Source organism: Osmerus eperlanus, chromosome 9, assembly GCF_963692335.1.
Source record: "Osmerus eperlanus chromosome 9, fOsmEpe2.1, whole genome shotgun sequence".
NCBI classification, from domain to species: domain Eukaryota; kingdom Metazoa; phylum Chordata; class Actinopteri; order Osmeriformes; family Osmeridae; genus Osmerus; species Osmerus eperlanus.
This window is the reverse complement of record NC_085026.1, coordinates 11,808,669-11,829,220: the sequence shown is the minus strand read 5'-3', so window position 1 is coordinate 11,829,220 and position 20,552 is coordinate 11,808,669. Positions and strand designations below refer to the sequence as shown.

General features: G+C 47.4%; 2 protein-coding genes across 10 annotated transcripts in view; one reads left to right on the top strand and one right to left on the bottom strand.

Annotated features, from left to right (window-relative positions):
• The window catches only part of asap2a (ArfGAP with SH3 domain, ankyrin repeat and PH domain 2a), a 38,274-nt gene extending 21,336 nt beyond the window's left edge, over window positions 1–16,938 (top strand). The window contains exons 5-29 of one of the 7 annotated variants that reach the window (XM_062468879.1): window positions 2,854–2,903; window positions 3,702–3,809; window positions 4,788–4,917; window positions 5,450–5,535; window positions 5,623–5,698; window positions 5,950–6,036; window positions 6,959–7,062; window positions 7,287–7,356; window positions 8,266–8,353; window positions 8,664–8,712; window positions 8,925–9,091; window positions 9,549–9,682; window positions 10,387–10,481; window positions 10,737–10,926; window positions 11,051–11,136; window positions 11,289–11,404; window positions 11,588–11,655; window positions 11,836–11,949; window positions 12,080–12,332; window positions 13,233–13,385; window positions 13,476–13,674; window positions 13,914–13,972; window positions 14,165–14,244; window positions 14,711–14,827; window positions 15,406–16,938. In XM_062468879.1, coding sequence (XP_062324863.1) covers window positions 2,854–2,903; window positions 3,702–3,809; window positions 4,788–4,917; window positions 5,450–5,535; window positions 5,623–5,698; window positions 5,950–6,036; window positions 6,959–7,062; window positions 7,287–7,356; window positions 8,266–8,353; window positions 8,664–8,712; window positions 8,925–9,091; window positions 9,549–9,682; window positions 10,387–10,481; window positions 10,737–10,926; window positions 11,051–11,136; window positions 11,289–11,404; window positions 11,588–11,655; window positions 11,836–11,949; window positions 12,080–12,332; window positions 13,233–13,385; window positions 13,476–13,674; window positions 13,914–13,972; window positions 14,165–14,244; window positions 14,711–14,827; window positions 15,406–15,480 — 2,754 coding nt within the window. In that variant the 3' untranslated portion in view covers window positions 15,481–16,938. The other 6 variants (XM_062468878.1, XM_062468880.1, XM_062468883.1 and 3 more) reach the window with 6 other exon arrangements.
• A 901-nt stretch (window positions 16,939–17,839) lies between these two features.
• Window positions 17,840–20,322, bottom strand: itgb1bp1 (integrin beta 1 binding protein 1). Of its 3 annotated transcripts, none has more exons than XM_062469264.1 (7): window positions 20,191–20,322; window positions 19,604–19,725; window positions 19,363–19,441; window positions 19,140–19,270; window positions 18,906–18,998; window positions 18,603–18,752; window positions 17,840–18,440 (listed from the first exon to the last, which is right to left on the bottom strand). In XM_062469264.1, the coding sequence occupies exons 2-7, from the start codon at window positions 19,673–19,675 to the stop codon at window positions 18,369–18,371; spliced, it is 597 nt and encodes a 198-aa protein (XP_062325248.1). In that variant the 5' UTR covers window positions 19,676–19,725; window positions 20,191–20,322; the 3' UTR covers window positions 17,840–18,368. The 3 variants fall into 3 exon arrangements, with proteins under 3 accessions (XP_062325248.1, XP_062325247.1, XP_062325249.1); XM_062469263.1 differs by having other exon boundaries at window positions 19,604–19,739; window positions 20,191–20,317; XM_062469265.1 differs by having other exon boundaries at window positions 19,604–19,743; window positions 20,191–20,316.
• Between the last annotated feature and the right edge of the window lie 230 nt (window positions 20,323–20,552).

The following is a 20,552-nucleotide window of genomic DNA, read 5'->3' as shown; positions in this document are numbered from 1 at the left end:
ACCATTATGACCCTGTTAGCCCTGTGTTATTATAAAACACACACCATCGTCAACAGAGGGTTGGAAAGTGCTGAGCCCACCAGATTGGCCAGCCAGGGGATTTACACAGCGGCTATGATGTCATTCTCTCCAGCCCTGGACCTTCTCATCCTGTCTATATATCCCCCCCTCTCTTCCTTGTCTCACAACCCCCCCCCCCTGTTTTACCAACTATGAGTCATATCAACCCATCTGTATTCTGTGTGTGTGTGAAACAATGTGTGTGTGTGTTTGCACGTGTGTGTGTGTTGGGCCTGTGTCTGTGTATATAATGTGTTTCAGGATGGTCTGGTGCACTTGCAGTGTAGTGTGAGCCCAGTATAGCCTCCCCACAGTGGCTCAGTGAGGTGTGAAACCTACCCACTCACACAGAAGGACGACTCCCTACCACAGGAAACAGCTCAGAAACTACATAGCTACTAGAAATGTGCTCAGAATTCAAATACATACAATTATATGCAGACACGAACCAATTGAAAGACAACTTAATTGAGGCAAATGCAGATGAAAGTGGCTCTTTGTTGAGGACTGGCCATTGTGTAGGGCATGACACAGCCACCACTTTGCCTGCTTGTCTGCTTGTCTGCCTACCTTTCTGTCTGTCTGTCTGCCTGCCTGTCTGTATGTCTCCCTGCCTGTCTCTACCCTGACCTTGTATATTTAGCCATCCCTCTCCTTTTTTCCATGGCTTCTTCTCTGCCTCATGCTTCGCCTGCCTTTCCCTCTCTTTGTTTCTTCCTCTATCTCCCTGTCTATTCCCTCTCATGCTTCCTTCCTCTATCTCCCTGTCTATTCCCTCTCATGCTTCCTTCCTCTATCTCCCTGTCTATTCCCTCTCATGCTTCCTTCCTCTATCTCCCTGTCTATTTCCTCTCATGCTTCCTTCCTCTATCTCCCTGTCTATTCCCTCTCATGCTTCCTTCCTCTATCTCCCTGTCTATTCCCTCTCATGCTTCCTTCCTCTATCTCCCTGTCTATTCCCTCTCATGCTTCCTTTCTGTCTCCTCCCTGGCCTCCATCTCTCGCCACTGCCTGTCTAGTTAAAGGCTGACTGGTTCTTCTCCTGGACACTGGTTCACACCATCATCCAATGGGACTTCCATCTGCCTGACTGCCCCCTGCCTGCCTGCCTGCCAGTCCCCCCTTACCCAGCTCCCCCTACCTGCCTGTCACTCAGTCATGTTGTCGGAGAACACGAGAGCGACCATATCTGTTAGATGTTTTCAGAACCAGACTGCAGATCTGTTCTACCCAATGATTGTGTAAATTAAAACAAACCTGTTTTAACAGCAGTTTCAGACCTGGCAACAGATGTCCCCTGCAATTTGTGACTGGCACATAAGCAGAGAATGAACACTAAATCAACTGCTAATTTACAGTAAAACCAAATGTTTGTGTCGTGCCCCTGTTCCCTTTCCCTGTTCCTCTGTCTGTCCCTCTCCCTTTTCCCTAGCCCCTGTCCCTGGCACTGGCAATGATGGCTGTTGTGGTGTTTTTAGAGAACGACACGGACAATTGCACCAGTTAATGTCTGTTTTTGTTTGTCCTAATCACTGTTTAATCAGTGGGACAGGGGTTGAAAGGAGTTGCATAATCTAAGCGTTCAATGAAGCAGCTGTTGAACGCACCCCCATAATGATGGGCAATGTATTAATCTGCTCAGCGAAGCGGCCAATGAGATCGTGTTCTGATAGTAAACAGAGCAAGATCTCTGTCCAGAGCCTGAGGCAGAACCTCGTCAGCTCCCCAGAGAGACGGCAGTAGCACTATAAACATTTCTGAATCAACAAACACACACACACACACTTTCTTTCTCTCAAACACACACACTGTCTTTCTCTCAAACACATACACTGTCTTTCTCTCAAACACACACACTGTCTTTCTCTCAAACACACACACTGTCTTTCTCTCAAACACACACACTGTCTTTCTCTCAAACACACACAATGTCTTTCTCTCAAACACACACACTGTCTTTCTCTCAAACACACACACACTGCCTTTCTCTCAAACACACACACTGTCTTTCTCTCAAACACACACACTGTCTTTCTCTCAAACACACACACTGTCTTTCTCTCAAACACACACACTGTCTTTCTCTCAAACACACACACGGTCTTTCTCTCAAACACACACACTGTCTTTCTCTCAAACACACACACTGTCTTTCTCTCAAACACACACACTGTCTTTCTCTCAAACACACACACTGTCTTTCTCTCAAACACACACACGGTCTTTCTCTCAAACACACACACTGTCTTTCTCTCAAACACACACACTGTCTTTCTCTCAAACACACACACGGTCTTTCTCTCAAACACACACACTGTCTTTCTCTCAAACACACACACTGTCTTTCTCTCAAACACACACACTGTCTTTCTCTCAAACACACACACTGTCTTTCTCTCAAACACATACACTGTCTTTCTCTCAAACACACACACTGTCTTTCTCTCAAACACACACACTGTCTTTCTCTCAAACACACACACGGTCACACTTATGCTGACAACATGCTTTGTGTGTACATGCTTAGCTAGCTTAGGGTAAGATGGCCAATTTAAAAGTCATCATTTTCCCTGTCGTGTGGGATATTTCCCATCACCCCTTGATACAAATAAAATAGTTACACTAGGTTTAGAGGGGTTGGATGTTTTGATGTACATCCATGATGATGCGAGCCAGCTTGATGCTGTTCTGTGGTCTCTTATAGAGATCCTCAGATGTGGTCTCACACAATAGTCTCATTCCCATCTTTCTTATCTCACTCTCTCTCTGTCTATCTCTCTCTCTCCAACTCAGGACCTGAAGAAGCCCTTTGATAAGGCATGGAAGGATTATGAAACTAAAGTGTAAGTATTACAAAAAATATATTTCTGTGAACGGAACTTTGTTGAAGTTCAGATCCTTGCTTGTTATGTTGTGGCTTCATATTGCCATAAAGTCTTCCCATAATAATTTGGCCCATCCTCATATTCTGTGTTGCTACAGAACCTAATTAAATTCTGTGGCCTTAAGGCTATTTTGGTAATGCTGTCAAAGCTTGTGAGTGATGTACTACATGACAATTAATTTGCATTTGAACTAATATTTGCGGTGTGATATTTGTGACAAGTCTTGACTGTTGTCTCTCTGTTCACTGTTACTCCAACCCCCGTTCAGGGTTCATCCATACATTTTTTGTATCAACACCACCTCACCTTTACTCCACACCCCTCACTATTGTGGCTGTACATGTAAAGATTGATGAAATGTCATAGGACTGTGATATATATTTTACAAGCTGCAAAGGACATTCTTTACTGAAAGGGTAATGCATTTTCTTCTCTGAACCAGTCTGCTGAGAGACAGTGCTGACTTTGTACTACAAAGTTCAACCGGATGCCATGTGACTGCTCCTGCCCCCCTTTGCCCCATGCCAAACCCTTTAATTTACCCTCCATTGATGTTCTCTGTCTGCCGAGCTATCAATGGGGTCCAGTTACTCCGCGTGATCCAAGACCATCTGTACCCCCCCCTCCCTCCACACACACACACACAAGCTGGGGCCTAACTTCTCCTGGCTGGCCTGCTGCTCTGACCCTAGTTAAATGACCAGTCCTATCTCCCATCTCTTTTCACATTCATAACCAGTCCTTTCATATTTGCAGACAGAGAGAGATGAGACAGTTTGGCCCAAACACAGCAGCAGCCCTCGCCCCGACCGCCCTGAACTGGTTCACCAGCTCTCTGTCCACGTCGTCCTCACTACTGACACAGTTTAAGTTCTATTACATCTTTTCTTGCTCTCTGTAGATGTATTTCTCTGCCTGTCTTTGTACAGCACTCTCTGGTAGGCTCCAGGCTAGTGTCTGCTTCATGTGGCCGTTGTCTCAGTCAGACTATTGCTTCTTGGCTGAGGACTAACACAAGCTAGCGAGGCACATGCCCCCCTACTAAATCACTCTCCGCAGCTCCTTGTGCCAGCAGAGGCGGCTCCGACCCCAGGAATGAGCAGATAAACGCTGTCTGAACGGTCACGCTTAAAGGACTTTGCTGGAAGGAGATTAGACAGGAACTGTGACCTCTTCTTATTCTGAGAACCTGTTTTAATCAAAGTGGTGTCGTACCATGAGTCACTAGGCTGATGGGAGATTTGAGGCCCACTGATGATGTTGGAGGACCATGTTCCCCCTGTGGCCTACTCAGGCCTTTTGAAGAGCAGAGCAGACCACAGTGCTGGCTCATGCATACGCATCACTTTCTCAGCTTGACCACCGCACCCCCTGCGTGTCTGTTTTGGTTTGCTCCAGTTCTGTTGTTCTGTTTTGATTTGGAATGACCTTGATTCAGTGTGTTGATTCTTCTGAGCCAGGCTGCAGGCTCAGAGGTGCAGACAACTGGAGGGAATGATCAACTTTGGTTTCTGTAACCTTGGTTACACAACCAACCTGGCCTGGTCTGCCCTAGTCTGGCCTGGCCTGCCTTAGTCTGGCCTGGCCTAGCCTCTGACCTTATTGGAGACAGTCAGGAGTCCCTCTCTTCCTACAGAAGAGGGAAATGCTGCATCTGTGTCTGTCTGTACGTCTGTCAAGGGGGATATATGCTGCAGCTCCAGCATATGGAAAAGAATGCCGTGCATGGAATGGTGCCCCCTCTGTGTGTTTCCTGTTTTGCGTGTCGTGTGCGTATACGCCAACCCCACCCCTATATAAAAACACACTTTGACCCCTGGCTGTGATGTCACTTCCTGCCAGCACCAAGATAGAGAAGGAGAAGAAGGAGCACGCCCGGCAGCACGGCATGATCCGCACAGAGATCAGCGGAGCGGAGGTGGCCGAGGAGATGGAGAAGGAGAGGCGCTTCTTCCAGCTGCAGATGTGTGAGGTCAGTCAGGGGGGGAGCTACAACACAGGAAGTGTGTGTGTGTGTGTGGAGGGGGGGGGGGGGGCGGGGGGGGAGTTGAGACAACAACTTCATCACAATGGAGAAGTTCGGATTTCATGAGACCAGCTGTAACTCACCTGTCACCTATAGCAACGCAAACCTAAACCGTTAGCTAAAACCGGTTGCTAACTGTCCTCACTTAAGAAAGATATGCGAGATATCACACAATATATTATAAAGAATTACTGTAATCCAGTGAGAATTGTCACTTGTAAAATTCTACATTATGACAACCAACTATGTGGTAAATACACTGGGCCAAATATAGCTAATCTTGCCATCCACCGTAATGCATTCAGTTAGCCAAAGCTGGCCCCATGTCAATGTCAATGAGCAAAATATGCAGAGACTCGTGGGTAATTAGATGTGTCTCATGCTTCATATATTAATCAGGCCAGGGTTGCCAGGTTGGGTGAACACCTGTTAGAAACTGACTGTGTGTAACGGTAATTGGTTTGACTTCCTTCTCCAGTATCTGCTGAAAGTGAATGAAATCAAGATCAAGAAAGGTGTGGATCTGCTACAGAACCTAATTAAATACTTCCACGCACAGTGCAAGTGAGTGGCCACACACACACTCACACAGTAATTAATAACACAGTCAGCAGTGAAAGATTTCTTATTTATGTATCTCTACTTGTACAGTTTCTTCCAGGACGGCCTGAAGGCCGTAGACAACCTGAAACCTTCCATAGAGAAGCTGGCCACAGACCTACACACGGTGAGATGGCACTCCTGTCCTCTGTAAACATTGGATCTAGATGTCCTGTCCTCATTGGATCTGTCCTCTGTAAACACTGGATCTAGATGTCCTGTCCTCATTGGATCTGCCCTCTGTAAACACTGGATCTAGATATTCTGTCCTCTGGGTAGATAGGATGTAGATGTCCTGTTCCCTGGGTAGATAGGATCTCGACATGCCGTTCTGTGGGCAGATTGGATCTAAACACTGCCACTTTCCTCTGACTCCAGATCAAGCAGGTCCAGGACGAGGAGAGGAAACAGCTGACTCAGCTACGTGACGTCCTGAAGACGGCCCTGCAGGTGGAGCAGAAGGAGGTAACACACTCCCACGCACATACACACAGAAGTATATGCACATACACACGCGCTTACAAACACACATGTGACACCCTGGTGGCAATCTAAAATCAGCCTTCCTCTGATCCTGCTTTGGGATCAGATTACAGGCATAAAGCCCTGATGTAAACCATCTAATCGCATGCTCTCTGAGAATTAAGCTCATTAATGGAGGGCTTGTGTCTGTGCCTCTGTACAGTTCAGTTTGATTAAACACTGTTTAAAGCGTCTTCTGGGTCGGCAGTGTAAGAACACTGTCTTATTTGTGCCGCATTCTCCTCTCTTCCTTGCTGCGTCCACTACTTTGTGAACCAAGTCTAGGAGAGTAAGTGGTTTACACTTCACCCTGTCTGTCTGCTACTGTCTGTCCTGCTGTTTTTATAATTGTCAGACACTACAGATAGGAACGATGGCCATGAGAAGCATTGTAGACCGTCTCAAAAGGAGATAACATTTGGACAGAATGTGTCATATGAAGGTCTAGTTTGTCCGGTAGCTGGAAAATATTCAACCTCTCAAGCTATTCCTTTTAAATGTGCCCCCTCCCTCCTGTTGCTGCCCCCTTCACCGTTCCATACCACTTCCTGTGTGGATGTGACGTCCTTGAATGCACCATCCCAGCATTTCCTTCTCACTGTGTGTGATGACACCATGGAGTCATCTCAGGAGTTAGAACCACCTCCCTTCCCTGTGTGTGTCTCCTCTCCTTCACATTCCACTCCCAGTAAAGCCCAGATGAAAACACGGCCGAAAGGGTCAACAGTTCTCTCCTGTCGGTTCAGATTTGCATCAGGTGTAGAGTAGTTACGGAGAAGAGAGGAGCCCCTTTGATATCTAACACACCAGACCTGTTTAGATGCTTATGATTGGGTGGGTGTGTGTGGGTGTGCTGCTGTTGAAGGACTCCCAGGTGCGCCAGAGCGCCACCTACAGTCTGCACCAGCCGCAGGGCAACAAGGAACACGGGACCGAGCGCTGTGGGAACCTCTACAAGAAGAGTGATGGGTGGGTTTTCCTGCAATCTCTCTCACACACACAAACACACACGCTGCTGTCATTATTAAACCAGTCTGCCCATTATAACTGTAATCCCTTACACAGCAGGCAGACAAGACTAGGTGGTCATTACTAATGCATGTCATTAATGAGAATACACAGTAGTCAGGTCATCTTTAATATTTGATCACCCATATCTGTTTTGTGTCTCACTGTACTCTGTGTTTCTCCAGGCTGAGGAAGGTATGGCAGAAGAGAAAGTGTACAGTGAAGAATGGATACCTCACCATATCACATGGGACTGTGAGTCATCTGGAGTGCACACACACACACACAAGCATTCACATCTTTCCCTCATTACCTTGTATACAAATATGTCATGACTCTGAGCGTCATTCCCACCAGCCCGCCATCTGTCACCTCCTAGCATCCTGTCCATCAGCTTCCCCTTCATTATCTCTGCTCACAGTCACACAAGGAGACGAGGAGAGAAGCCAAGCAGTTAGCGTTCAGCTAGCCCTGCCAGCTAACATCCACTCGGGCAGGTCTCACCCTGGCTGCTGCTCTCTCCGAATGGAGATTTAACCCCCCCCCCCCTCCTCACTGACAATGTTCAGACACAAATCAGATACAAAGCGGTTTATCTGAGCTCTCAGTCTCTTCCTAGGCTGAGGAGATGCTTCTGGAGTGGTAACAGGAGACATCCCAACACCTCTATGTTCATTAGTGTGTGTGTGTGTGTGTGTGTGTGTGTGTGTGTGTGTGTGTGTGTGTGTGTGTGTGTGTGTGTGTGTGTGTGTGTGTGTGTGTCTGCACTGTCTATCTCCACCAGTCAGACCTTCTACAACCTCCAGGGTCATAATACAGTATCGATCCCCTCTCTTTCTGTTAAGAACCCCCATTAGTGTAGATTTGCTCAGTCAAACACATTGACCCTCTTTCTCACATACAGTATATCATAGTTTACTACTTAGCAGAGAAATTAAAACAAATGTTGTCTTTATGTTTGTTCGTGGTGTTTGTTTCACTGACTGATGGGCATAGATATGTGATGTTGGAGAGTAAATCCATGTATGTTTTCTACAGTTCTGTCATTCTGCAATGCAGCTGGATGCTTGTTTTCACTGTCTTCCTATTTAATGGTATTCCTCTCATCTCTTATTCTTTCCTCTCTTTTCTATCTCTCTTCCTCTGCCTCCTTTCTTCCCTCAGGCAAATCGGCCACCAGCTAAACTCAACCTCCTCACCTGTCAGGTGAAACACAACCCTGAGGAGAAGAAAAGCTTTGACCTCATCTCTCGTAGGTTCACCTTCCTACTCCTCCCCTCCTTCACTCTCACTGTCTCTCTCTCTTCATCTCTTCACTCCACCCCTTCCATCTCTTTCTTTCCACTTTCTTATGCTTGTACACACACACACACACACACACATACACACAGGCTTGTCAGATTGCTGCTTTGATAGGCTCAAAGCTTTGCTCTTATTCCTTTGAGGACTTCAAATGCTTCTGTCTGTCTCTGACCCACCCCAATCACTCCCCTCTTCCTGTCCTCTCCCCATCCCCCCTCTCACACCCTCTCCCTCTCTCCTTTGCTCCATTTCTTTTGTAGACGACAGAACTTATCACTTTCAAGCTGAGGACGACCCCGATTGTCAGATGTAAGTGTTCAGTTCCTTCCTTTCGTGATTTGTGTTTGTGGTGTGTGGGTGTGTGTGTGTGTGTGTTTGTTGTGCGTGTGTACGCGCAGGCAAATATGCTAGTGTGCTTCCTGCATTTGTATCCTCTGCCTTCTACCTCCTTCCTCACACCTCCCTCCTCCTCTCACCCAATGTTGACCCCACACACCCCACACACACCCTCCCCCTTGCAGTTGGATCTCAGTACTGCAGAACAGCAAGGAGGAAGCGCTGAACAACGCCTTCAAAGGCGACCAGCATGTTGGGGAAAACAACATAGTCCAGGAACTGACCAAGGCCATCCTTGGAGAGGTCAAGAGGATGACCGGTAACGATGTCTGCTGCGACTGCGGCGCTCCCAGTGAGTCACCTCACGGAAAAACATGTAGACACAAACACACACACATTTATAAGAAATTCACTTGCAGCACGGGTCACCTAGAGGAGAAGCATGCCTGCACACACATGCACACACCTTTTTGTTTCAAGAAAATGACTCCCCATATGATTGTTTGAGGACTTGATTAACAGTTCCTAGTGGTCAGTTGGACGTACCGGGAAGCAGAGTTGCCTCTGGGCCTAGCTATAAAGGTTCCAGATCTGCAGAGCCTCAACCCTGCAGAGGACATTACATTACTAATGTGTATTAAAAAATAGCTTGCACCCTCCAGCACTTCATTCTCAAGGACGTTGCGGAACCTCTTTATTTACCTGTTCTTTCGTTTTTTTCCCTCACTGTCCTCTCTCTCCATCTCTCCCCTCCCTCCCTCTTTCTTCCTTTCTCCCTCCTCCCTCTCTTCTCTTTCCCCCTTTCCCAGACCCTACCTGGCTGTCCACCAATTTGGGCATCCTCACCTGTATCGAGTGTTCAGGGATCCACAGAGAGCTGGGTGTCCATTACTCCAGGATCCAGTCCCTCACTCTGGACGTCCTCAGTACCTCCGAGCTCTTGGTGAGCAAACCCTCCTACATGTTCGGCCTCTGTGTTTTTGCTGGGGAAGGTCCACTGAGAGGAGGTAACCCACATTCTGGACAGGAGAGGAGGCCTCAGACAGACCTCCCAGCACCCTTGGCCTCATTCTTTAAAACCCTGCTCTCCTTAAGCCTCTCCTTCAGCCTCTCCTTCAGCCTCTCCTTCAGCCTCTCCTTCAGCCTCTCCTTCAGCCTCTCCTTCAGCCTCTCCTTCAGCCTCTCCTTCAGCCTCTCCTTCAGCCTCTCCTTCAGCCTCTCCTTCAGCCTCTCCCTATCCTCCCCCCCGGGATGAAGGGTTGTGGGACTGGAACTGGCTCCACTCTAAATCCTCCACATTTTATTGGTCTCTTTAATAGCCGTTTGGTATAGAGATTTATCACCACTCAATGATCTGGGCTGAACTGTTTTTGTGGCTAATTCTGAGTGATTGGCTTCATTATGCGTTGTAATGTTTGAGCTGTGCTGGCCACAGTGAAATGGGTGTCATCCACATAGTTCTCCCACTGAGGCAGTTTCATACACAGAATCAGTGACTCTCCACTCCATTGACTGTAAGATCTGCTGAAGTAGCGAATGGGGAAATGTGCCGGAGTTATACTCACAGAAAACCTCTCAGAGACAAGACTCATTTACACTTTGATGGATTGACCGTTTTGTGTGTGTGCATGTGTTGCTGTCATGCAGCTGGCCAAGAACGTGGGGAATGCAGGCTTTAACGAGATCATGGAGGCTTGTCTGACGGCTGAAAATGTGGTCAAACCCAACCCTGCTAGTGACATGTAAGTTATCTCCACCTCCCTCAACTTCCCCCTCTTCCTTCCTCTTCTTTTGTCTTCATCTTCTCCTACCCTAGACTTTATTCCCTTTCTCTCCTGGACTGATCGTTTCCTTTTACATGTTACAAGGTTCATACGGAAACACTGAAATGTAATGTAGGCTCCAAGTCTCTCTCTCTGTCTCTCTCTCTCTCTCTCTCTCTCTCTCTCTCCTGTGTGCCATGTAGTCAGTAAGTCTCTCTCCCCCTCTGCGTGCAGGCTGGCCAGGAAGGACTTCATCCTTGCTAAGTACACAGAGAAGCGCTTCGCCAGGAGGAAGTGTCCAGACGGGGCGTCCAAGCTGCACACGCTGTGCGATGCCGTCAAGGCTCGAGACATCTTCTCCCTCATCCAGGTCTACGCAGAGGGGGTGGACCTGATGGAGCCCATCCCACTGGCCAACGGTCACGTCAGTACCACACACACACACACACACGCACCCCGACATGTACACGCACACACAGTGTAGCGTGAGAGGTCCCTTTCATGGACTGGTTACATGTTAAGTGTTTGTTGTGTCGTCGTGGTTACAGGAGCATGGAGAGACCGCTCTGCACCTGGCTGTCCGCCTGGTGGACAGGACCTCACTGCACATAGTGGACTTCCTCACTCAGAACAGGTACGGAGAGACAGGAGGGACAAAACTGCTCAGTAACACTGGGAACCTTCCACTGGCCCCTGTAGCAGAAGCCACAACAAAGAGCCTAAGATGTGACCTGGACCAACTACAGTATATCAGTAATAAACCTCTCCTCTCCCCACCTCTACCAGTGTAAACCTGGACAAGCAAACAGCTAAAGGCAGCACAGCCCTCCACTACTGCTGTCTGACAGACAACAGTGAGTGCCTCAAACTGCTGCTGAGGGGCAAGGCCTCCATAGAGATCGGTAAGGAACAAACACAGCCACAGAGATGAATTGCGATGTTATTGTTGGATGCCGACAGAGCCTGACCCAGTGGGTCTCGCTGTGCTTCAGGAGAGGGGCTGTGTGGAGGCCTCTGGACTGGGGTTATGTCTGGAGGTGTTACTTTATATCAAGTCCATAACAGGAAACATGGTCTCCCTGCAGCTAATGAATCTGGGGAGACACCATTGGACATTGCGAGGAGACTAAAGCACCTGCAGTGTGAAGAACTGGTGAGTTCTGTCTCGCTGTCTATCTGACGTCTGTCACTGTCAGTCACTCTGTCCGTCACTGTCACTCTGTTATTACTCCTCCACATCCTACTGACCTTTTGTGTCTGCGCTTGTGTGTGTGTGTGTGTGTGTGTGTGTGTGTGTGTGTGTGTGTGTGTGTGTGTGTATGTGTGCGTGCAGCTGAACCAGGCCCTGGCAGGGAAGTTCAATGTCCACGTGCACGTGGAGTACGAGTGGTGTTTGCGGCATGAAGATATGGACGAGAGTGACGAGGACCTGGATGAGAAAGTGAGGGTGAAGACCCTTCACATCACACACATGCACACCTATGCTTCTCAGTTCTTTACAATGCATAAAGTCACCTAGGGCAGCAACGCAGGTCCAGAACATGACCATTTGACCCTATCGGTATGGTCCCCTCCAGCCCAGCCCCCACCGGCGAGAGGAGCGTCCAGTCAGCTGCTACACCCCTGGCAGCAGCACACACCTCCAGCCCAGCCCGGCATCCCTGTCCCGGGACGCCCCCAGCCAGGGCAAGGACAAGCAGCGGGCGTACATCCCCAACCTGGTGAACAACGAGACCTATGGCACCATCCTCAACGCCACCGCACCCTCCTCAGCCCAGACCGGGGGGCCCAACAACACCTCTGCACCCCCCTTACCTCCCCGCAATATAGGTAGGGCTTAGCCCACGCTTTTAGCAAAACATTATTGGGTAGCGCACATTACTGGGAAATAAATATGATGGGAGATGATGGTTATTGAAAGGATGGAAGCTCTCGGTCCATACTCTCCCTCCTTCAGGCTGGCTTTAGGAGTCATATTTATAACAGCAGCCCACTAGGACCGTGTCAGAAGGAGAACGCATGTTGGGCCACGTGTCTTTGATAACGATGGCTCTTCTCTAATTAGCGCCTGGGCCCGGAATGACTGGTGTGGTGCTCTGACCTATATGAGCTGTAGAGGGCTCTGATGTGTGTGTGTGTGGTCACACACCAATGTGAGTGGGGGGGGTGAGCTACTTTTCCAGAAAGTTCAGAACCCCTGCCGTACAAAAATTCTACTCTTCCATTGCAACCTAGTTAATTAGACTAGATTAGCCCCTAGACATGAGAGACATTTTACAGTTCATGGTCTGAATTAGTCAATTTCCTTTAGAAAACTAAACTCTGCAGCCTTCATCAGGCTAGTGATGCTAGCCCCTCTGGCCCTGACTGTCCTGGACCTTCAATATGCATTAGGAAGGCTTCACTCGTTTTATCTCCAGATCTGCTCTCTGCTTTTTCAACTTCTCTCCTTCTCCTCCTCCTGCTGCTCCTGCTGTTCTTCCCCCTCCTCTTGGTCCTGCTCCTGCTCTTCTTCCTGCTCCTCTTCCTCCTGCTCCTTATCCTCCTGCTCATTCGCTTAGCCAAAACAGCACTAGAGGTCACACTGCAGCCAGCATTCTACACATTCTTCCTCTCTGTCTTGTTTCAGTTACATTCAATAAAGGTGGGTCCACTTTCTAACCACATGTTCACTGTCAAAGCATAACTCCCCCCTGCCTCTCTCTCTCTCTCTCTCTTCCTCTGTTGTAGTTCAGTTGGCTGGTCTGGGGGGGATAGTCCAGTCCTCTGGGTCCTCAGGTTGGAAGCCTGGCTCAATAGACCTGGGGGGTCGACAGAGGTCCTCCTCCGACCCCCCCAACATGCACCCCCCAGTCCCCCCTATGAGGATCACCTCAACCACAGGCATGTACACACACAAATGGAGACAACGCTGTTATCTGAGGGTATTAGCAAGTACAGTCTGTGAGCTTGTTTTGGTCCTTTGTTCTCCAGGTCTAGGTCCACTGGGACTAGCCTCCCAGGGCCTAACCCAGCCAGGTCTGGGACCGCCAGTTGGGGGCGTGTTGAACCCGCCTCCCCCCGTGGCTAAGACGGCCAGTGTGATGGAAGCCATGAATCTGCAGTCTAAGACCGGACCGCCTGGGAGCACACAGGGACACCACAGAGGCCCACAACCCAAATCTCCATCAGGGTGAGCCAACTCACACACTTACACACACACACACTGAACTAACACTATGAGCTTGGCTTGATTCATCTGCAGCTGTCAGCTTGAGCTTCAGCCCTGCTCCTCACCATGCAGAGTGAGATCCCACAGGTCCAGCAGGGATGATGCAGATAGACTGAAGCGTAGATGACTGGGTGTTTATGTGAATGTGAGAGACCCTGCCAATCAGCAGCTAAATGAAAGACTTTGATTGTGGTTTTCAGCCCAGACAAAAGCTTCAACCATCGCCCTCCTAATAGGACTGGGTCCATTGAACGGCCAGGTGAGCATGAAACGCCAGCATTACTCCTTCTGTAAACGTGTCGTGTAGTGTCTAAGTAATGTCAATGTATAATTTTTTTCTTTTTTTGTATGTCAGTATAGTGTATGCATAATTAATAAATTTCAGCTTAGGAAGTGCTGCGTCAAAAGAACGCTTGTTTCCATTCAATGTAATTTCCTGTTCCTCCTCTAGCTAAGGAAGTACCGGGCCGCCCCCAGAACTCGGCAGGTCAATCTCTACCCCCCGCTACCGTACCTAGGAAGGCGTATCCTGTAAGTCCTGCCTAAACCCCTGGACACGTGCTTCTTCTTCTGTTGTTGAGGATAATGTTGGAGCCCTCCTGCTGTGCGATATCTGGGTCTGTTGAGTTCCAGTCAGTCTGGGTATCCTGTGCGGTCCCACTGTCCCACGGACAGTCAGCAGTATCTCTCCATTGTCTGAATGTTTTCTCTGTCCTGCTAGGCTCTGCGTTTCCTTCCTCTAACCCATATAGAACGTGAGTGTGTGTGTGTGTGGAGGAGGTGGATTTTTTGTCACTTGAGCGGTTGTCTATACCGGATACCTACAGTGGATGACTGCAGTTTTGCCACATGTCCATAACAGAGGAGTGTCCTGATGTGGGCGTTCTGAACATTCCATAGCAGTGAGGATTATCAGAGTGAACTCTAGTCGCTTGCTTGTCTGTTTTTGACTGTCATATGAGTGACTGTGTGTGTGTGTGTGTGTGTGTGTCAGAAGCAGAGGCCTAAGAGGGTGAAAGCCATCTACAACTGCATAGCAGACAACCCGGATGAGCTGACCTTCTCAGAGGGGGAGGTCATCGTGGTGGACGGGGAGGAGGACCAGGAGTGGTGGGTGAGTACCGTGTGTGTTTAGATATTAAGAAGGACGGATTTGTTGTGCATTGTGTGTAGACTGGAGAGTAATGACAGAAGTCCAGCCTGGTCCAGTCCAGATCTCGTCCATTCAGAGTAGCGTCTGCTGTGCCAATAACCATGGTGGCCTGAGCGCTAATGATGACTTCATTCTGGCCAGCTCCACCCCTGACTGCCTTCCTTCCTCTACCGAACCCCATGTCTGAATACAGACCAGCTGCAACTTGTTTCCCCCTAACTCATTCCTGCTAACATGGCTGTACTGAGTGTGTGTGTGTGTATGTGTGTTCAAATCCCAGACCTAAGCCTTCCTGTCTTAGGAATCAGGATCTCTGCATGCCTCTGTCGTACGTAAGCATGAGTAGAGATGAAAAAGCGTATCTGAGGCAGAAACAAAGCCAAGCTTGACCAGGAAAAACTGCCAGCATTACTGCACTGCATGCTGCTCCTGCTGCACCATTGTGTATTCAACAAGTTTTGCGGTTCGTCCAGTACTGTTTGTGCATGTCACTCATACTAAGTTCTGTCAGCTAACATTCCCTCTGTCCTGTTTCCTAGTTGGGCCACATCGAAGGAGAACCAATGAGGAGAGGAGCATTCCCTGTCACCTTTGTGCACTTCATTGTGGACTGAATTGGGGTCAAAGATTATCAGAGGTCACACTGGGAGACCAAGGATGTAAACACCATCTCTGTGCGCATTAGATTGTGTGGTTTCATCGGGATCTTCATCATCACTGTCATCATCAAGCCCGAACTGAAACAGGACAGAGAAGTATGTCGTCCCAATGCCCTGGATGCAGCACAGGATGAATGTTGTTGTGACAACTGACCCTTTCTGGGAATAGCAGTCTTAAAGGCCAGGCCCCAAAGGCTCATGGGAACTATTTTTAGATGTTTAGAAAAAGACATTTAGTTTTAAAAAACACAAAAAAACATGAATGTGTAGTAAATAACCTCTTGCAATAAAATGCACTTTCTGCTAATTTATCATGGTTATCATGACATAAGAAGACATGAAGATATAATGAAGCTTCCACACAGTATGTCATTCCTATCTCTGCCCATTGTTTTCTCTTGGAGTGAATTGTACAGTTTTTACAATAACAATAACAATCTAGAGCCTCAAACACTTATGTGAATATTATGGTCAGTGCTTACATTCCATCTACATGCATGGTTTTCAAAGGAACACATATAAATGTTGTAATATGTTATAGTTCCAGTTCTCCGAAGTGGAGGCCAATAGTTGGAAATGGTGCTAACCCAGGAATATGCTAGGTGCTATCCCCTAGGGGGCGCTCAACTGTCCCCATTACCAGGCAACATGTGGCAGTGAAAGGGGGTTGCTGGTGGGTATAAATAGGCCTCAGTAGATCACACCTGGGAGAACCCAGCCTTTCACAGTCTGTTTGTCTATGAAGGGGGAGAGTGGGAGAAAATGACTAAAGGAGAGAGAGACCAGCCAGCTGGCTCACATTCAAACATTTCTGTTCCTGTGCGTGGTGTTTTGGGTTTTAACCTCCGCCTCGGTGAGTGACTACAGTTTATTGGAGATCAGGAAACTGTCTTTCTGTGCAGTGGTCAATAATGACTGTAAAAGCACACTGCATGACAGGAGTTAGATAAATCATACTTTTTTATATCAGCCAAGAAATGTGTATGGCAGCAGTCCCCATCCAATGAGGAAGATGCACAGTAAGAGACCCCAAATGAGCCTTTCCCTGCTTCTACCAGAGCTCCTCACCTCCTGCAGTGTATTTTGTAGACCTCATACTGAAGAAAATGGTGTTTATCATGTTTCTAAATGATTGTTACAGAGGCTTCTATGTAAATATCTTGACTTGGTTGCAGAGCAACTCTATGTATGTATGTATGTACAGTATGTTGGACATGTTTAACTTGGGTTGTGATTGTGAATGAACTCCACTAGACTTAAGACTAAAGGAGACAAAGCATGTGAATCATACCTGAATCTGACACACACTATTTCTCCATCTAATAACTCACTGGAAAAAGGATGGTTACTCTTTATGTAAATAGATTACGTTTTTTTGTTTGTCGATATTTAATTAAAGAGAAGTTAACATTTTGCTGTAACTGTCTTTTGATTCAGTGCAGGGTCATTGGTTTTCTCCAGCTGCTCCTCTGTGTGGATTGACTAGTCTTGGTAGTGTAAGCCTGCACACACCAATTCACACACAAATAACTGCAGCTAATGCAGCATTAACTCTTAACCTGTTAGGTTGCATAGAAATGGGAAACTGAAACTGGAATAATAAACTATGAAAGGATTGATCGCTTGTGGTCTTTCTTTTCACCTGAAGTTTGAATGCAGCATCTAGGGCCCCCACCTAACATCAAGTTTGTAGCCTAGGCGTTCAGCTAACCTGCAGACTCATCCAGTATTTAGTAATGCAGCAAGAGCTCCCTCTAATGGACAACTTCAGGAAATGAAGATACATGAGTAACCATGTATTTACTGTAAAACATTAAAGACTAGCTTTCCTTTAATAAACTGCATCTCACAACTACTTACTGTACTTCACTTAGGTAGGCCACATTGAATCTGACTATGTATTTCAATTTAGATACTATAGTTCAATTTAGTCTACATCCATCAACACAGTATCACAATACAGGTCTGAGGCTATAAAACCACAATTCCCTATAAAGTCATCAGGATCAACAGCCCTCCTGCAGCTCAGAAATGTTGGGGTCAGTATGGGAGAGAGTGTTCCTTTGATAGGACTAACAGTGACTAATACGGCCAGCCAGTAGCCCATATCCCCCTCCTACACACACACACACACAGCACCCTCCTCCCACTGGGCAGACTTCATAAACCAGGAGAGAAAGAGTTTGAGGCGCCAGTCTTGTCCCTCACAGCTGGGATAGATAAGGAGGCAGGGGCCCCCAGAGTCAGCCTGGTGGGACTACAGTAAAGAGACAACCAGACAGGCTGTCTGGTCAAATAATAGACACAGTCATGGTCAATTAAAATGCCATGTCTTTATTGTACCGTACTTGAATGATTCACTCCCATCTGTACCAATGAGTATGACGAGGAGAGGTGTCGTAAACACAATATTTGTGGGGTTCTACAGCATCTTGATCTTGGTTGTGTGTACTCACTGGTGGGTGGAGTGACTGCAGTGTACTACTGTTCCTGCTGCCTTCCTTCTACAAAGGAGGTCAGTAAAGATCTAACTATTATTATCAAAAATACCTCAATCCCAAACAGTCACTTCCCAAGCCCAACCTCATAAGATACATCCTTGGTTACCACATTGTATTTACATTAAATTATGTTTTGTTAAATTAAAACAACTGTACTTTGGGGTGTGTTTGTGATTGATGGATGACGGTGCATGGAAATGTGGTGCAGGGCATGCTGGGTAAGTCATTTGACTATTCTGTAAACTGCAGCCCAGGCTCCTGATTTGCTGCTAATGCGGCAGCTGAGGTCCTCTCTTGAGGCAGGTCGAAGGTTGAGTACCTTAAAATGGGCGATCTGCCACCTCAAGGCTTGTCTGAGGTCAGAGCGCAGTCAAAGGAGGCGGATAGTACCTTGCAGATGGCCTGGGCCTGCTCCTGCACAAACAGAGGACGGGGGAGAAGGACTACTTCAGTTACAGTCATTATTTTATATCCTGACCAGCAGTCTTGCATTCCTGCTCTACCTGTGGAGGAGCCTGCATTTGATTAGCATGCTTCCCACAGTTTAGTCTCCCTTTCTAACCCACACAAGCTCACCGCCGTGCTACACTGGTAGACCCAGATGCAGCACTCTTGCTGCTTGGTGTCTGTGGTCTTCAGAGCCAGCAGGTTCTTGCCGGCGCCCAGGCCGTCATCATAGCACAGCATGCGCACGATCAGGTAGAGTGGGTGGCGATGCAGAACATCCTACAGGGAACAGCTTCAGATCACTAGATCGTATAACAATGGTAATCCTAGATCAATACATACACATACAGTATCAGTTTGTCACTTTCACATTTTGTACCCTTGAGAACATTTTGTTTGCTAGTAATAAAGACACGGAAGACAGTCCCTTACACACTGGTCCATGGAGGCCACTTTGACGCCGTACTTGGACACTACCAATACCATGTCCTCATCTCCAGGAACAAACGGCAGCTTACCATCTTGCTGTGAGAGAGAATACCACTGGTTGGTCAATAAAAGATAGCACTTAGATAGAATCACATGAATCCCAATAAAGCATAATGCTGAAATGTAATAGATTAAGGAACAATGGCACAAGCTAATGTTTTTTAGTCTGTTTCTAACCTGGGCTGCATCAATGTAGTTGATGAGATCCAGCGGTTCCTGGAGGACCTTACTCATGTCAAACTGCAGCTTCTCAATGGCACCCACATACTTGACCCTGAACTCTGCACATGCCTCTGAGACACTGTTACCTACAGGACCCAGAGGTCAAAGGTCAGGGGTAAGAGGTCTGTCAACACTACATAAATGTAGGTATACATAGTGTTAAAGCAGATATTCTGACCTGAGCTCTTGGTGGAGTCTGTGTCGAGGCTGGCGACGGTGCTGGACCTGGACAGACCTCCCAGACTGGAATCCACAGACTGAGGGGGAAAAAAACAGACAGAAGACCAATACTAATATGTGATATCACATTTTTATTGTATTTTTTGTACTATGATTATTTTGTCTCTAGACCAACTGTGACCTGTGATTCATATGGGACAGATGAAGTAAGTGTGTGTGTTTAGTGCTGGAAGGTCTACCTTGCTCTTGGTGCTGATCTCACTACTTTGGGAGCTGCTGCTGCTGTGGCGCTTTTTGACCTTCCGGAACATTCTTCAACATGACTCCACCAGATCTTCTCCCTTCCAGCCTCCCTGCTCCCCTGCAGACAGCAGTCTTGCTTGTAACATACATAACCACATCATATGTCATCATAGTCACTGAGTAAAATTGTGGCTACAGTACCATAGCCATCATGGACAATATCTCCCATCCTCTGCAAAACACTTTCCTGGATAAGAGACTGACTAGCTAACAGACTCAATGCAGCGGTGCTCAACTAGACTGATCAGTCATACTTTTCCAAATCAGAATCAACAGGTTAATTCGTAAAACTGTGTGTAGTTTCACTAGTCTTGAGCCAGATCATGAGTAGATCATGTCCCCTATACTTTTGTCAAGGCACCCGTTCGTTGCTAGGATAAACAATCCACCCCACCCACAACCGTACGTAGAGTACAACTCTGGTTGTATCAACCCCTCCAAACTCATATTATGCGGATATGAACCCACTCTTTACCAAATAAGTGGCAAATCCGAGCGCTGGGCACAATTACACATGGCATACCTCAGATTGGAATGTGTTCTTCGCCTTCTATGGCTGTGTGGTGTGTTGTTTCATCAGGGGAGTTTGTGTGGTTCTTTCTATTTTGGCGAGACTTGACACTTCACTTCCTCTGAGCTCCACCCAACGCCAGTTAAAGGGGACGTAGCAGTAATTCAGTCTTGCAAAATAAAAGGCGCAAGTGATAAACATTGAATGGATAAGGTTAGTCAAAGTTATCAGGCCAAAATAGTTGAGCATTTCTTTTACTTCTCGTGTCACATTGTTTATGATAAACTGATAAACTGCCAGTTTGTACTGAAAACGTACAAACTGGCATATCTGCCACAGTTAGAGCTAACTTGAGTAATATGTTAACTAGGCCT